Below are 17,260 nucleotides of genomic sequence, written 5' to 3'. Positions count from 1 at the left end.
CCTGCCAGATCTTTTGTTCAACCCCAGTGGCATCCACGTCGGATTATGCTGTCGCCCCAGTGCAAAGCCGAATCTATTTTTTCAAATCTCCCTGTCATACGCCGCTGAAAGCCGAAAGTTTTCAACTTTCAACTTTCAACTTTGAGCAGCGGCACAAGTACAGAAATATCAGCCCAACAATCCAAGGAAGACAGTGGGCGGAGCAAAGGGGAAAAAAGCTTCTTTCTTCCTTCCTTCACCCTGGCCCGCCGGCCCCGCTCGTCGCCTCCCTCGGCTCGGCCCTATCCACCCACCCGTCGACGGAGGACGGACGGTCTCCTTAAATCCGATCCGCGGATCACCACTACCACCACCATTACCGCGCCTCCGCTCCCTCGCCCCGCTCTCCCCTTTCTTGCGTGCCCACCCACCCGCCTCACTCCCAACCCAACCACCACTCAAGGTCGGCACTGCCGCTGCGACTTCTTGGTGAGCACTCGGATCAGGTTTCACAGGCGTCGGACCGCGAGGAAGCCGCCGGATCTTCTCCGACGTCGGTGCCGAGATCCGGAGTGCAAATCTGAACCCCGTGCGTCTCCGAGCCTCAGGGGATCTCCTGCGGGATTTTGATTTTGGGGATCGTTCTTGTTGGATAACAGTTCAGCGGCCGTCCGATCTGCGCTCTCTACACCAGTGGTGAGGAAACTGCTCTCTGCTCTTCCCAACATCTGCTCCCGCCCTCGCATTACATCTTTGATTTTGCATCTGAGTAGTAGTTACTCCTGGTTTGTTAGCTAGTTGATCCAGGAAGCGCAGAAAAAAAGATGATGAACTTGAGGCTGTGTGTGTGTGAAACAACTCCTCAGATTCAACTGTTCTGCAGCAGCCTTTGGTGAAGGAAAGAAACCCTGGCTGTTTTCCATTTATTATCCAGATGCCAACTGCTGGATCCGTGCTTGCTTGTTTTCCAGAGCTGGGGAGTGCCTGTGCCTGATCTGGGCAGAGGAGTCTCCACTCGATCTCTAGCAAAAAGGCACCCTTTTTTCCACTCCACCGCTTCTTAGATTGTACTCCGTACAGTAGTAGTAGCAAAGACTAATATTTCCAAGTTTAATGAATATACTACGTGTACTACGCGCCGGCGTCAACGGGAGGCCTAAAACGTTCTCGTTTATCCACCCACGACGCGCGGATTAAGGATAGGAACAAGGAGAAAAGGGCTAGTTTTGCTGATCAAGGATGCCTGTAATAAGGGTGTTACGTTGGCCTTTCGCCATCGGAGAAGCCGTGCCGCATCTGGCCATGTTTGTATCTGGTACACAAACGAGAATGACTGATCAACTGATTGGTCCACTGTCCCTAGCCAGGGTCTGGATTTAGTCAAGTGGGCATGGTTTAGTCTCTGTTAGGCTTGACTTTCACCATACTCACTATTAAATCTCCACATGGCAGCATGTGCTTGCAGACAGAAACAGTCGCTGTTAAGCGTGCTTGTTGTAGGAGCTACTTACCATGCTGTGTGCGATACGCCGGTTTTGTCGCTAGATAGGAACAGAATGTAAGATAATCTATGGCATGCCTTAGCTTGTTCTGTAATGTTCAATTGTTCATAGCATGCCTTTGAGCTTATTTCACAGGGTATTGATCACCGTGCTGCTTTTGAACTGCAGATCGCACTCTTGCTGCTGTCGCCTGCTGCTGCGGTTGGTTACTCAGGGTTTGCATCAGGTCCAAAGATGACTTTGCGCAGCATAGTTCGCGATTTAAGGGAGAGCTTCGGAAACCTGTCAAGGCGGAATTTCGAGGCGAAAATCTCAAGCGTCCCAAGCCTTTCGGGCCATCACCGAGGGAAATCGCTTGAATCTGCAAGTGATCTGCAGGATAGTCTTGTCACAAACCTGCAAGGCAATTGGGCTAGCCTTCCTCCTGAATTACTTCGGGATGTGATGAAAAGGCTGGAGGAAGACGACAGCAATTGGCCGTCCCGCAAAGATGTTGTTGCCTGCGCTTCTGTCTGTACAACCTGGAGAGACATGTGCAAGGATATTGTGAGGAATCCAGAATTCTGTGGAAAGCTCACCTTTCCTGTGTCCCTTAAGCAGGTAACCACACCATTCTCTCCCGGTTAATAAGAAAAGTTGGTATCCATATTGTTTATCAGTCTGGCCCTGTATTTAATTAAGCTATCCGTTTTTGTTACTTGGGATGTGATATTTTCTTACCTTTTAATAACACTTGGTTCAATTTCTCATGTGCAGCCTGGATCTCGAGATGGATTGATCCAATGTTTCATCAAAAGGGACAAGTCAAAGCTGACTTATCGTCTCTACCTGTCCCTTACTTCTGGTATGTTTGTCTAATTGCTCTGCACTTCTCCATTGTGCTCCTAATCATCATTTTTTTAATTCTGTTTTGATGATTCACTTATGATTTTTAAGTATCGAGATGTATAAAAATAAAAAAGTATAGTGTATAAAGCCTTCAGTAACCTCAGTAAAGTTGTAGGGATGCCCTGTTTTATTCATAATTCTGTATTTGCTACAGAGGTTTAAGTAGTTTTGTTTTAATATGGTCAGAAGTCAGAGCAAACTACACAGCACACTGAGCATTTTGATTGCCTATTGCAGCTGTGCTTGATGATAATGGCAAGTTCCTACTGTCAGCTAAAAGGAGTCGGAGAACAACTTACACCGACTATGCCATTTCTATGGATCCTAAAAATATATCCCGGTCAAGTAGTGGCTACATCGGGAAATTGAGGTAACATACCCTTTGACAACAGTCGTCCCTTACCCCATTGTCACTTGAAATGACTTTGTCCGGGTATATGTGCATACAAATCTAACAGACAACATGGATGGTCCTTGCAGGTCAAATTTCCTCGGCACCAAATTCATCATCTACGACACGCAGCCGTCCTACAATGCCAGTAAACTCTGCCCGCAGGAACGGACCAGCCGGCGGTTCTCCTCCAGGAAAGTCTCCCCCAAAGTTCCAGCGGCGACTGGCAGCTACCCCATCGCTCAGGTGAACTACGAGCTGAACGTGCTCGGCACCCGCGGGCCAAGGCGGATGCAGTGCACCATGAACTCCATCCCGACATCGGCGGTAGACCCTGATGGCGTTGTGCCTGGCCAACCGAAGGAGCTCCTCCCTCGGCTATTCGAGGAATCCTTCCGCACCACCGCAAGTTCCCGGTACTCCACGGACTTCAGCAGCTGCCACTTCTCCGAGTTTGGGGGAGGGCCTCTGAGAGAAGAAGGTGGCGACGAAAATGCGGGGGACAAGGAGAGCCCGCTGGTTCTCAAGAACAAGTCGCCTCGGTGGCACGAGCAGCTGCAGTGCTGGTGCCTCAACTTCCGGGGGCGCGTCACGGTGGCCTCGGTCAAGAACTTCCAGCTGATCGCCGCCCCCGCCCCGCCACCGCCAGCCTCCGGAGGAGAGGCGGCTCCCGAGCCGTCTTCACAGACGCAACCGCCCCAGCAGCAGCCTACCTCTGCTGCCGCCGCGCAGCCCCAGCCTGCTGGCAGTTCCTTGTCGGCGTCGTCGTCCTCGTCCTCGAGCCACCACGACACGGTGCTGCTGCAGTTCGGCAAGGTGTCCAAGGACACCTTCACCATGGACTACCGGTACCCGCTGTCGGCGTTCCAGGCCTTCGCCATCTGCCTGACCAGCTTCGACACCAAGCTGGCGTGTGAATAAACAGATTCTCAGTACAACATCAGCGGTCATTCAGTGTCCCCTCTATGTCGAGCTTCCCGCCCGGGCCTGGGAACAAACGAGCGAACGGATGCATCAAGTGCAGGACTAAATTTCTCTGCAGCATACAGCTACTGTTGGTTCAGTTTCAGTCCCCCCATTGTGCCTGGTAAAGGTGTTATCAATAGGTAGGGGAGATGATGTGCTTGTTAAAGCTGTTGATAGGGTTAGGGGCTGAAGGTGTCTGTGGTTCAGGGACAGGCTTCCACTAAGGATGTGATTGCTACCTATGCCTGTCTGATGCTGCCTCTGCCTGGGACTGGTATGAAATGTGGATTAGAGATGTTGAGTTGCAAGGTAGTGCTAGGGATGTTGTGGTCTTGCAAGGTTGAGTTGTCCTGGTCTCTCAGTTTGGGGCATTGTATCTGGTGGGTGCTCAGCCCAGACAGCATACATGTACTAGAAGTTACTTGAGTGCTGGACTGATGTGACCATGGATGTAAGAAATCTTGATTTGATCAGTTGATTTGCTTGCTTGCGTGGTGTGCTGCACTGTATCTGCTAACAGTCGGCGATCACTGCCATTATATTAGCTTAAAAGACGAAAATCAATTCGGCTCCCGGGTGCAAATGCACCCGGGGCCATTTTTGAAAAAAAATTCAAATGTCAAAAAATTTGAGACAAATTTTTTTTTTGTCATCTTTGTCACTACAAATGTGACCTGCAAATTTTGAGACAAAAATGTTAATCATTTTGGCTTGCGCAAAAAAGACAAATCAAAGACCAAATGTCACCCAAAATTTATTTATTTTCGCCGACGGAACACCGCTGCTCCGTTCCGCGTGAATTTTGTCAAGCATGTTTGTGACACCAACATGATCATCTACAGTTTTTTTCAGAATTTTTTGAAAACATTTAATTTGTTTTTTGGGGTACTGTTCATCCGGGTGCAAATGCACCCGGGAGCCAAAACGCCTCCCCCTTAAAAGAAAAATACTACTCCAGTCTAATTCATATTAATTGACGCGCACTTGGTTCAACTAATATAAGTGCTGGACTATAGGTCTCTTTTTGTTCCAAGGAATTTCATAGAAATTCTGTAGGATAGGATTCTTATAGGCATTTTTTCTTTAGAGCCATTTGATTCATAGGAATGGATTATTATTCCTACATAGGATTGGTTCCTACCCTTCACATTTCAAAGAAAAATAAATATGAGTCTAGAATCAATGAAAAAAAATCCCAATGCTGTAAATCAAATGGCATCTTTTTTCTATTCCCACTAATAAGATTTGAGATACATGTCATCTCATTTTCTACAAGTTTCTTATTCTTATAATAATCCTATCATATGAACCAAAGGAGGCCTAAATGTGCGTCAACTAATATGGATCGGAGGAAATATAATAATGATAAATAAAGTATTTGACCCGATGAAATAAAGATTCGCCAAAAAGATACTCCCTCCGTCCCAAAATAAGTGACTCAAAAAGTGAGTCAACTTTGTATTAAAGTTAGTACAAAGTTGAGTCATTTTTGAGTCACTTATTTTGAAACGGAGGGAGTAAAAGATAAAGATTCACCAAACTCTGGCCCGGCAGAGGTACATGTACATGTGGAGGCACGTACAGCTGCAGAATTTGGCGACCAGATTTCCTCTTCCTCTGCACTGCCTTGGTTCGGGCTGGCTAGCTTGTCGTGTCCTCTTTGGCTTTGGCTTTGGCTTAATTTAAAATTAATCGTAATACAAAACCCTCGACACTGGCAATCCAATCATTCAGGACAGGAATGTACGTTCGCATCAAGCACATGAACACCCTTCTCTCTCTCTTCGCCTGCATGCATCAGCGTGATAGCTCAAGCTTAAGAAGAAAGGGTTGGACGCCTCCAGCGGGGCGGCTCGGGCGAACCCTAGCCGCCGCCCCGACCCTCGCCCTTCCCCTGCTTCTCTGCCGCCGCCGCCCCGACCCTCGCCCTTCCCCTGCTTCTCTGCCGCCGCCGGGGGAGGCCGGCGAGCAAAGCTCGCCAGGCGGGCGGCGGACGGCAGGCTCTCCTCCTCTCTTGTGGGGGCCTCTTGCCAAGGCGCGATGGCGTCCCTGGGCGCCCGGCATGGCGGCGCAGATGTAACGCTAGGGCGGCGGCCCCAGGGGATCCGACGGCGACTGTGCCACCAGGGTTGCGAGGGCAGCGTTGGAGCCGGCCATGGTGGCGGATCTAGGTCTCCCAGCCCAAATCTGCTCCCCTCCGGCGACGGTCCTAGGGTTCTTCTAGCGTCAAGACGGTGTTCTGCTTGATGTCGGCCCTCATTGATCTGGCCGTTGACGAGTTCCACAAGGCTCGGACAGAGATCTCCATTAGGTGTTTGATGCCTGTAGATTGCTGGATCGGATGAGATTCAGTCGTGTGCGCCCCTATTTTAGCTCGTGTGGCTTCAGGAGGATCGTTGTTTGTTGACCTTATGGGACATGTCGGTATTTCGATTTCCATGGTGAAGACGGTGGCGGAGAACGTTATGGTGGCTGAGGTATGAGGCCTGGTAATGGCGGATCGATTCTTCGAGGCGATGAGGACTTTGCTTGGTGATTCGTGACTTGTAGTAGCGGCATCAGCAAGTGGGGGCGGCAACACAGGAGGAGTACAGAGTCTTAGCTTTCAGGGTGTAAACCCAATGTCTGGCCTTAATTGGTTGTGTCTTGTAGTGGCCTTGTTGAAGACATTGTTTTGAGAGCATAGATTTTCTTCAAAGTGAAAATCTAAGATCTATGATCGGACGACGACGGCGCTTGTGCACTGTTTTATTCTTGTATGCGTCGCTTTTGAAGAAATTTGGAGTTTGGGTGTTGTCTTGGTGTTGGTTCGTGCTGTAGGTACAAGGAATTGATCACCGTAGCGGATCTTTCATTTTCTTTTCTTCTTTTGCTTTTGGGATGTGTGCATCGTAATGTGTTTAGGACATTTTATTGTTGTGGAGGGTGGGTGTAATTAATATCTCTGTAACATTGACATATTTCCTTTTGTTAAAAAAGAAGAAGTTGCGTGGTCTGCATATGAGGCGTGAAGGAAGGAGCTTCTGGAGGTACCTACCAGATGCTGCAGAGAGCAACACGCGCACCCACACATCTTGTAATGCACTGTTGAGTTGTCTGGAACTCTCCAAATTATGCACACGCAGCAACATGTACGTATGTACGTAGCTAGGTAGCTGTTGAACAGCGACATGGTGTGCGTGTGTGTGCCCACACCACACTGGACCCAACAAGCCAACATGTATGCACACACATACCTGCAGTGGCGGAGACAGGGGACCAGCAGGGGCCTGGCCCTCCAAGCATCTCATATTTGCTGCTAATCATCTAATGAGTAGTGCATAATCAGTGAGTATTTTGCTGCTAAAAACCTACTTTCCAGTGATTTGGCCCTGCCCAATCTGTTCTAACAGCCCTCAGCCTCCCGATATTTTTTTTCTGGCTCCGCCACTGCATACATACTCCAACAAACAAACAGTTGCCGGTGCTTATCTTATTCCCCCAAGAAGGCTACCAGGGCATCTCCATCGCGGGGCGCTTAGCCCGGACGCCAGGTTCTTATTCCTGACAGATTATCGGTTGTTGAGTTAAATCATGGCGTTAACCCTGGCATCGACGCAAAACCACGCACCAGGCATTTTGCTTCTTTTCCTCGCGACAATTAGCGGCTATGCTGTATATAATAATTAGCGTCTCGCGTTGAGAGCTGAGGCGCTTAGGTGCTTTTTAGATTATTATTTTTTCTTCATAAGCGCCTACGTAAGCTCCTAGCGGTTTACATGCCCTCAGCAGCATTGGATTTCTTTTTGAGCAAAAGCAGCATTAGATGACCCTGACCGTTAGTTTGCCCAAAGTTGAGGTGGAATGAATACACTTTTTCTTGTAAGACCCAGAAAATAGACCCTTTTTCTCGTACGACCCAGAAAATGGATTAGGTCCGTTCCATTATGAAATGACAAGCCATCGCAAGAGAAAAGAAGATTGGCAAGCCATCGCAAAAGAAAAAAAGACTGACAAGAGAACAAAAATATAGCAAAAGCACCCCCCTTCAATGCGACAACAAAACAAACGGTGTGACAAATGCACGACCAGGACAACGCACGCCCGTTAACATTGAGCTTTAAGACCGGATTAGGGAAAATTCGATGTGATAGCTGAAGGGTCCCAGTTCAAAGCATGGTCGGTGGCCGTAACCCAACGAATCGGCGGCGGCGCCGTCTCTGACAGCCATCGGGTGTGAGATTTTTTTGCCGCAAACAAAAATATCTACCATGGGCGGGCCCACATGGCAGAGACGACCAAGGCGGACGAGGCCAGCCCGTTCCGTCTTTTCGGACACGTGACCATTTCCAGCCGCCTGCCCACGTGTAATGCGACTGTCCCGCAGAGTGAATAAGCATTTCTTTTTGTGGGGGTGAGAAATTTACCCCCAGCCGTTGCGTAAAGGTCGGGCCGCGTGATGTGGTGCACGCTATTTTTTTTTTAAGGATGTTAAACATTTTAAGTTAGGTTTTTATGCTAAAAATCCTGATAATCAAATATGACATGCGGAAACTGATAAAACATTGCTATGCTTCTTTATAAGATTTTCCATGGTCTAAGCTAAAATTATCATATAGCGTACAAATATATCAGAAAAATTGCCATGTGTCTGATCGGGATCAGAGGATAGATGTATATTGAGGTCCATTTTTTATGATCAAGATGGCGCTACAATTTAATTTAATTTTATAGGACCTCCGTTTCTAAATATTTGTTTTTTTAGAGATTTCAAATGGACTATCACATACGGATGTATATAGACATATTTCAGGTTGTAGATTCATTCATTTTGTTTTGTATGTAGTCATTTGTTGAAATCTCAAAAAAAAAACAAATATTTAGAAACGGAGGGAGCGTGACCTTCGGAGGGGACGGTGGGCGTTTTTGGCCTTGGGCACGCCGTGGCCGAGAGAGATGCAGCATTTCCTCTACGTACGTGGCCTCATGTGGCACCCACGTTAGTCAGCCGTCGCTGCTCCGTCTGTCCGTCGCCTTCACGAACTGATTCGTATGCTTCACGCTGAACCCGCACCTGCCAATTACTAGTACTAGTAATACAGTACACAAATGTCAAAAGAAATTACTACAGATATCGAATCGGAATTGATCTACACACGATGGTGTGTGCACGATGTGCAGCCGATAGATCCTCCCCACCGTAGGATACTCTAGGAACAACGCCGCCGATGGCTAGATGGCAAACGTCGTGCGCGTGTCGTTTAATAAGTGTCGGCTGTATAGCAGTGCTCATATCGAATTAAGCACATCTTCCTTATGGCAAGGTAAGATTCGAGGCATTTTGCTCTGCTGGGCTGGCATGCATACAGTGTACGTAGTACATACAGCCACAGCTGCAGGCAGAATTTGGCGACCGAATGAATCGAGCTGCAGCCAGCCGTCACAGTGCAGTGCTGCCTGGCTATTGCTTGCCGTGCCTCTTTTTTTTTTGGACAGTTATTGCTTGTCGTGCCTTGTTTGGCTTTGGGTTTGGAAATACCTTTTTTTCCTTGGAAGGATTCGGGTTTGCTTTTTAAACCCGCACACAAGGGTTCACCTGTTTTATACTTGAAAAACGGCGTTCACAGCATGGAGTATTCACAATGTGTGTTGGGGACTAGTATATTTAGACTTAAAAAACTAGCATGTTTTATTGCTCAGAAGTCATACGTATCTTTTCGAAGACAGGTGAAACAATAAAACAACTGAAACAATAAAACATATGAGCGGCACCACAATGACGTTGGACGAGCCAAAAATGAAGGAGGTGAAGGGCGGCCCCATGGAGGTGACGGAGGACGAGAAGCAGGCGCTCCGCCGTGGGGCGTTGGCAGCTCTGCGTCAACGAGGTGGAGCGCAACCACCCCTTCGACTCGCTGGAGGCGGAGCCCGACGACGTGTCGGACCAGCACGGCAAGGATGTCACCGTCAACAATTGTGCCTCTTTCGCCCCGGCACGCGACGACGACGAGGCCGAACACGGGGCAGAGCAGGACGTGGGACACGTTTCTTTTGTACTGTAATAAGAAAGTCAACGAAAATTAGGTGTCCGTTTTTTACTTTTTTTTAGGGGTGTGTCCGTTTTTTACTTGATGACCGCCGTTGGATGGATGACCTGCGCCACTACTACTGTCTGCGGATTAAATTTTGTTTGCTGGGTTCTGCGTTGCACATGATCTTAATCAGTGCTGCTATTATTAGCAACACAAGCGGTAACGAAACATAGTACTTCCTTCGTTTCAAAATAGATGACCCGTACTATCTCCGTTCTGGTTTATTCATCCTTTCGTATTTAGTGTCTTATTTTGATCATAGATTTAACTAATAAAATTACCACCGAAAACGATGTTGAAATACGAATTCAGCAGTATATATTTTTTTCATATGCGCTTACATTTTGTTAGTTAAATCCATGGTCAAATTCTGAAAATAAATAAATAAAAGAAACCAGTAAACTAGGAATAAGAAAAGGGGAAGAAACATTTGTGTGACGATAAGAGAGATTCTCCTGGCCATCGCTGGCAGAATTTATTTGGCGACCAGATGGCTCCCTCGCTCGTCTACAGTGCACTGTCGTGTTGGATTGGATTTGCCTTGGGGTTATCTTAAACTAATCCTGAATGACTAATGTAATAAGAGGACGAACTAAACTAAACTAAACTAAACCTAACCAATCGGCGGCGGCTTCATTTCATTTTCTATATAGTATATGGCCAATCAGCCGCATGAGCCGGCCATCGGGACTGAGATCTTTGCCGCAAATAAAAATATCTGCTCCCGGCGGCCCACGTGCCAGCGACCGATCGCGATGGACGGGCGGAACCGGAGCGCCAGCCCAACCACCACGTGACCTTGACCTGCTCTCCTCCCTGTCCAGCTGAGGCCGGTCCGGGCTCCGCCTTTTGGAACACGTGAGCATTTCCTGCCGCCTGCTACCGCCTACGTGTCATGCGGCTGTCTGTCACCCGACCCGGAGTGAAGGTTCCGCCGTAGAAAATCGGCACGCTTGCTCTCACCTCCACCGCGCGAGTCGACGAGCGATGACGGCCGCAGTTAATCGCTCGACGGCGACGTGCACACATATTTCCAGCTACACGTACCCCAGAAATGTACGCACGTAGAAAGAACCAGTCGTGCGCGCGTGTGGCGGAACAGTTACGAACTTACGGTGGCACGTCTGGTCCGAAATGTTGACGGTGGTGCCCGTTTTCTGCATCACAAATTGTTGACCTCTTCATGTTGGGCCTGCCAAGTTTGACCCCTCGGCGAGCGTATAGAAATGCCACTAGCTTGATGCTGTTGGCCTCGATAATGAGTCCGACTCGGTTTAATTAGCCTCCATGTTCCATGTGGGTGCGCGGGAAATCGTGGCGCGACTATCATAGTAGTCAATGTGCTGAATTCATAAGAAATTGCATTTTTAAATTGTGAAATGCGAGAAGCAATGAGTATTGAGCATATAGGAAAGGACACAAGACCGATCTACGCGCAAAGGGGGGGAAAATCACAAATGGCTGGCTTGAGAGGCCCATCCACGCTCAAAATGCCGAGTACCGGTTACATGATACTCCCCCCGTCTCAAAATAAGTGTCTAAACTTTGTACTAACTTTAATATAAGGACTGTGCTAACGACCAGTCTGGTCGTTAGCGACAGATCCGCACGACTAGTTCGTAGGTGATCGCTATCTTCCCACGCTCGCTTTCCACTGATTTTTTTCCTTCTCTCAAAAAACGTGGTAAATCGCTAGCGGTTTTTTTTTTTGGTTTTTCACCGCATAATATGAAAATAAAATAAAAGTGCTTGAAAGAGGATTCAAACCTAGGTCTATGCAATACATATTGAGCCTAATAACCAACTAAGCCACCTTTTGTTGTTATCTATTGTAGATAAACAATATTATTTGAACCTTTCTTATTTCTGCCATATCAAAAAAATAAATAAGTTTGGCTTGGTAACTTCGGCATGACCAACGTGATAACTATGGTATGAGCAACATGATAACTATACCATGATAAGGCTGGAAGGTTAAGGCATGAGGAAGTATGGTAATTTAACACATAAATTACCGATGGAAATGTTTAAAAAACTTTTTTCCCTTGGATGAAGACATCATGGTGTTTAGAACGTAAGATATTAGTTACCAAATCTGTGATGTATACATTATCATGCTTTTTACATAGAAATTACCGGGTGTATATTTTTCAACAAAAAAAAATTCAGGTCAAAAATTATAATGGCTTTTGTATGTGAGTTATCAACTTAGTATGTGTCTATTAACAAGCTATTTACATATAAATTACAGGGGTTGCCCCCCCCTCGCCTCAGTCGCCACATTTACCAGGGTCAAGTACATAAATTATCAAGTCTGTGATGTGTGAGTTATCATGTTATTTGCATAGCGGTATGATTCAACAACTCCTCCCATCCTACCCCGCCTATAAAGTTATCAGGATTGGGTACATAATTTATCATTTCTACGATGTGTGACTTATCATGTTATTTACATAGAAGTTATCGTGGTATGTTTCAATGACCCCCCCCCCAACCCCAACCCCACCGACAAAGTTACCAGGACTGGGTACATAACTTAATGTCTATGAAGTGTGAGTTATCATATTATTTGCATAGAAGTTATCGTGGTATGTTTCAACGACTCCCACACTCCGGCCCCTTCGACAAAGTTACCAGGACTGGTACATAATATATCATGTTTACGATGTGTTAGTAATCATGTTATTTTCATAGAAGTTATCAGACTATGTTTGCAACATCTTTTTCTTCATGGGTGAAGATGCAGCACAACCATACAGGCGACAACCCTGGGTGCCATTTGCTAATAGAGACCACGAGCATGGCAGCACACATACGTCTCGAGCAACCTGAAGCACTGGATGGCTGCGTGTTGTGGTCATAGGGGTCAGAGCATCAGCCAACTGCATCAGGAAAGGCCAAGTAGTGGTTCTCGTCCTCCTACTTGACGAACTGACGACAATATATGAGTAGTAGCCGCCGCTAGACGAAGGTATCAGGGTGCTACCAATGGCCGACACGAGTGAACTTGCGAGAGATGCATCTCTCTTCCATCGAGGACATGGGTGGACGGGACGAGGTGTTGTTCCTCTATGGCAACGCCGGAGGCAAGCGAAGTGACATACGGGGCTCACAACAACGGGGATGGATTGATCCAAAGAAGGGCGGCGCAGATCCGATGGCGGGCAGCTCCGGCAGCGGTGGCGGTTTTGGTCGAGCTCGGCTCCATAGCCGACGACGACTGAACTGGATCTTCCACTCATGCTGCGAGAGGTGAGAGAGACGTGTGGGATGTGGGAAGAGGAAGGGGAGGGACAAGCGGCGGAGGCGCTGTTCACCGGCGGGCTCCGGCGACTGAGGCGGGGTTCAGATGGGGCTTAGGACAGGAGGCTTGACGAGTGGGGACTATCACTCGGCTTTGGAGAGGAAAGTTGAGACGTGGAGAACCTTGCGCATCCACGTCTCAACTTTCCTCTCCAAGGCCCCCACTTAGACCCTCACTTACACACCAGCAAAACCTTTCATTTGCAATCTCCACTTCAGTTTCTCCATCTTACTTGAGGCTTGACGAGTTTCTGACAGAAAAATCAGCCCCGAGGAATTGGCTTTTGCGAGGGCCAAAACCTCACGAACTGTCCGGCGGTTCCCCCCCGGCAGTTCCAAACTAGGGTACTCATTGGACCCGGCGGTCCTCCTCGAAGGAGGCCGCCGATTTCTCTTCAGACACTTCCGGTGTAGTAACCTTTGCTCTCTTGCTGTTTGAGCTATTAGTTGGAGATACCTGGTCTCTTCCATCTCCCCCCAGACCCTGAGTCAGCGCCAATGTACCCAGGGTGGCCTTCTTTTGTTCCTCCCCAACTTCTAGTTCCATGGCCAACCTCTTCCGAACCGCTGGATCCACTCGCATGCTGCTCGTACCCTGCTTCGACGGACTAGACGCCGTGTCAGCTAAATCTGGGTCCACAACCTTTGCCACTTCCTTATCCTTTGCTGACGAACGCTGAAACTGCTTCTGCTCGGCGCTATGGCCAGCCTCATCTTGCCTTATTTTGTTTGGGCCATCGGCATACAGCCAGGGACCAAATTTCTTCTCCTTTTCCTCATGAACCCCGGATCCACACTCCTTAAAGTCGTGCCCAATAAGGCCACAGACGCTGCAGAAACGAGCTAACTTTTCATAGCGAACTAAGAACACTTGCCTCTCCTTTCCTCTGACAATGCTAAGAAACTTTGTTAGGGGTTTTTGAATATCATGCCGAACCCTAACCCTCACATAGTCGCCACGAGTGTTCCCGTTCAGCCTCATCTCCAGGATATCACTGGAGTTCCTCAACAAAGATTCCACTATATTCTTCTTGCAAAAGCCCTCGGGTAGCTTGTGAATTTGGAGCCAAATCGGCATAAACAGCACCGGCACCTCCTCCACCTTCGTGAACCCATCATTTGGTGCCATGAGCACCACCATATTCCTGAAGAGCCATGGCCCTTGATCCACCATACGTTCCCAATCGCCGAGACACTCTGCCTGAACTACGAAGACGTTTGGTCCGACGGGTCGGAACCTCACGGGCTTCGCCGTGTTCTAAGCAGCACGCATATCCTTGTAGAACGTCGTCGGGCTAAAGGTTTTTGCCGTATGAACCCTAGCCAGGGCTAGCCAGCGTACACCTTCGTTCACCGCCGGATCGTCCTCTTCAATCACCAGATCATCGAAGTCTGCATCTTCCAGATGGAGTTGTTCCATGAAACCACCAAGATCTGCCGCCTTGGCGGCGCCGCCACCACCACTACTCGTCCCGGACAGAGCATCAGCCACCTGATCCATCGTCCCCGGGCTGAGAGGCGCAGGGCGAGAGCACGCGAGCCCTACGAGGGAGGTTCTTCGATCGGTAGGAGGACTCTCAGGCGATGGGATCGCTAGAGAGGAGAAAAACCCTAGCCTTGGCGTAGGGGAAAAAACATGCTTAGACGTTCATACATTTTGATGACGAAAATTACAAATTTTGATTTAAGATAAATTCATATAGTATATAAAGTAAATAGAAACAAAACTTAACTTATACTGAAATAGTGCTAGGTAGTGTCCGCGAGGATAAATTTTGATTTAAGATAAATTCGACGATAAGATGCCTACAGTGACTTCGTGAATCTCAAGATGATGCTAAAAAAGTCAGAGGAGGAAAATAGTTTTGACTTTTTTTTTTGTTTTACCCGCCCCAGCAGCCAAGAGCCGCCGGATAGGATGGGAGCAGACGCCAGCAGACGACAGTCAGGCGGCCAAGGTGGAGACAGACAGACAAACCCGACGCCTTTTTCACCCCCGTCCCCCGCCTCCCGCAAAATCCCATTCCAGCCCCCGGATTCCCTCCTTCCGTTTCCCATTCCGCTCACCTTCCTTTCCCTCATAGCTGCTGGTGGTTCCCGGAAGCGGACGACCCATTCCGGATTCCCCTCGCCGCCGCCGACCGGTAGTCCAACCCTGGCGCGCTCGCCCGCAATGCCGGCCACCGACTCCTCCGCCTCGCCGGCGCACCACCACCACCACCACACCTCCTTCGGCCGCCACATCCTCTCGCTCCGCCACCGCGACCACGGCCAGATCCACTCCGCCCCGCCCACGCCAGACCACCCCCACGCCGCCGCCAACCCCAACCCCTCCCCCTCCCCCGCCGACCGCGAAGTCGACGCCTTTCAGCGCCACGCCGCCGAGCTGCTCCTCGACCTGCTCCCCTGCTCCCCCGACGCCGCCCCCGCCGACGCCAAGAACGCGCCGCCGGAGATCCTCTCCATCGCCTGGACCCAGCACCTGCTCGACTCCTTCCTCATCTGCCTCGAGGAGTTCCGCTCCGCGCTCCTCGGCGGCGGCCCCGGGGCCCTCGCCAGGCCCCCGCTCGACCGCCTCGTCGCCGACTTCTTCGACCGCGCCGTCAAGGCGCTCGACCTCTGCAACGCGCTCCGCGACGGCCTCGACCTGCTCCGCCAGTGGCGCAAGCACCTCGCCATCGCCGCCGCCGCGCTCGCCCCCCAGGGCGCCGCCTCCGACCCCGCCGCGCCGCTCGGGGAGGGCCAGATCCGCCGCGCCCGCAAGGCGCTCACCGACCTCACCATCCTCATGCTCGACGACAAGGACGCCGGCGGCGGGGGGCAGCGCAACCGCTCCTTCGGCCGGGCGGGCAACGCCGGCAAGGACGCCGCCGGGCAGCAGAGCCGGGGGCACCACCGCCGCAGCAGCAGCGGCTCCGGCTCCGGCTCCGGCGGCTCCCACTTCAGGTCGCTGTCCTGGAGCGTGTCCCGCACCTGGTCCGCGTCCCGCCAGCTGCAGGCCATCGGGGGCAACCTGCCGGTGCCCCGCGCCAGCGACGTCGCCGCCACGGGCGGCCTCGCCTCCGCCGTGTACACCATGGGCGCCGTGCTCTTCGTGACCGCCTGGGCGCTCGTCGCCGCCATCCCCTGCCAGGACCGCGGCCTCCAGGCGCACTTCGCCGTGCCCAGGAGCTTCCACTGGGCCGCCCCGGTCACCACGCTCTACGAGCGCGTCCTCGAGGAGTCCAAGAAGAAGGACCGCAAGCACTCGTGCGGGCTGCTCAAGGAGATACACCTCATCGAGCGGTGGTCGCGGCAGCTCATGGAGATCACCGACGCCGCGCAGTTCCCCCTGGACGAGGAGAAGGACGCCGAGGTGCGGGTGGCCGCGCAGGAGCTGGTGCAGGTGTGCGAGACACTCAAGGACGGGCTCGACCCGCTCGAGCGGCAGGTGCGCGAGATGTTCCACCGCATCGTGCGCACCAGGACGGAGATCCTCGACTGCTTGAGTAGGCCCAACACCGCCGAGTAGGCGCACCGGCATGGATCATCGTGGCAATGCTGTTTGGTTGAACATTGTGTGATATACTCAAAATGCAGGTGGTATGCTCCACCGATGATTGATCGCCGGTTGAAATCGAGGTAGCTCTCCTCTGCATAAGTTATACATGTGTCTTGTTGCATAGAGGCCGGCGTGGCCTTATGATAAAATCGGAGTCGTTTAGTTGTATTTGATTTATTCTTTGTTTGTAGCAGCTTGTGAATCCTTCTCTTATCTGGGCAGTGCTTGGTACTGACGGTCTAACACTATTGTTTTATTCTTGAAATCTGGCTTGGTTTGGTTTGGTTTGGTTTGGTAATGCCGCCCAACACTTAGGTGCTTGGTTCATGTCATGATTGATTAGGGCTGTACAGGGCTTGTTGCCGCGATAGTTTCGACTGTGAGTGATTTATGCGATCCAGGTCCAGTTTAGAGTTGGATGCATGCTAACGTCCTCTGTCGATGGTCATGGTGTCGATGAGATGTTTGGGCAACTTTGATTGTTGGTCATGTTATCCTAGTTTGTTGCACCTAGCATGCATTTGCCACTTAGACACAGATTATCAGTGGAGAATGGAGATAGCATTGCTCTGTTGTCTGAGTGAAATTTTGGATATCTGTAAATGCATTTTGATCTGAT

The 17,260-nt window shown here is 50.1% G+C and overlaps 2 protein-coding genes across 2 annotated transcripts; both read left to right on the top strand.

Annotated features, from left to right (window-relative positions):
• Positions 1-209: 209 nt before the first annotated feature.
• On the top strand, positions 210-4,199 carry LOC123047546 (tubby-like F-box protein 7). Its single transcript, XM_044471130.1, has 5 exons — positions 210-675; positions 1,650-2,081; positions 2,238-2,325; positions 2,607-2,739; positions 2,850-4,199. Exons 2-5 carry the CDS (start codon positions 1,716-1,718, stop codon positions 3,679-3,681), a joined length of 1,419 nt encoding a protein of 472 aa, XP_044327065.1. The 5' UTR covers positions 210-675; positions 1,650-1,715; the 3' UTR covers positions 3,682-4,199.
• A 10,926-nt stretch (positions 4,200-15,125) lies between these two features.
• On the top strand, positions 15,126-16,924 carry LOC123047545 (protein ROH1-like). The gene has a single exon (XM_044471129.1). It carries the CDS (start codon positions 15,274-15,276, stop codon positions 16,609-16,611), a length of 1,338 nt encoding a protein of 445 aa, XP_044327064.1. The 5' UTR covers positions 15,126-15,273; the 3' UTR covers positions 16,612-16,924.
• The last annotated feature ends 336 nt before the right edge of the window (positions 16,925-17,260 follow it).

This window comes from Triticum aestivum, chromosome 2B (assembly GCF_018294505.1).
Source record: "Triticum aestivum cultivar Chinese Spring chromosome 2B, IWGSC CS RefSeq v2.1, whole genome shotgun sequence".
NCBI classification, from domain to species: Eukaryota; Viridiplantae; Streptophyta; class Magnoliopsida; order Poales; family Poaceae; genus Triticum; species Triticum aestivum.
Note: the sequence above shows the minus strand (reverse complement) of the source record. Positions and strands in the feature narration are given on the sequence as shown.

Bases quoted from the DNA above. Each gene is read 5' to 3' on its own strand.
- LOC123047546 (XM_044471130.1), top strand. From the start codon at position 1,716: ATGACTTTGCGCAGCATAGTTCGCGATTTAAGGGAGAGCTTCGGAAAC. The intron at 2,326-2,606 runs GTATGTTTGTCT...TGCCTATTGCAG, and splicing joins CTACCTGTCCCTTACTTCTG to CTGTGCTTGATGATAATGGC. The intron at 2,740-2,849 runs GTAACATACCCT...TGGTCCTTGCAG, and splicing joins GGCTACATCGGGAAATTGAG to GTCAAATTTCCTCGGCACCA.
- LOC123047545 (XM_044471129.1), top strand. From the start codon at position 15,274: ATGCCGGCCACCGACTCCTCCGCCTCGCCGGCGCACCACCACCACCAC.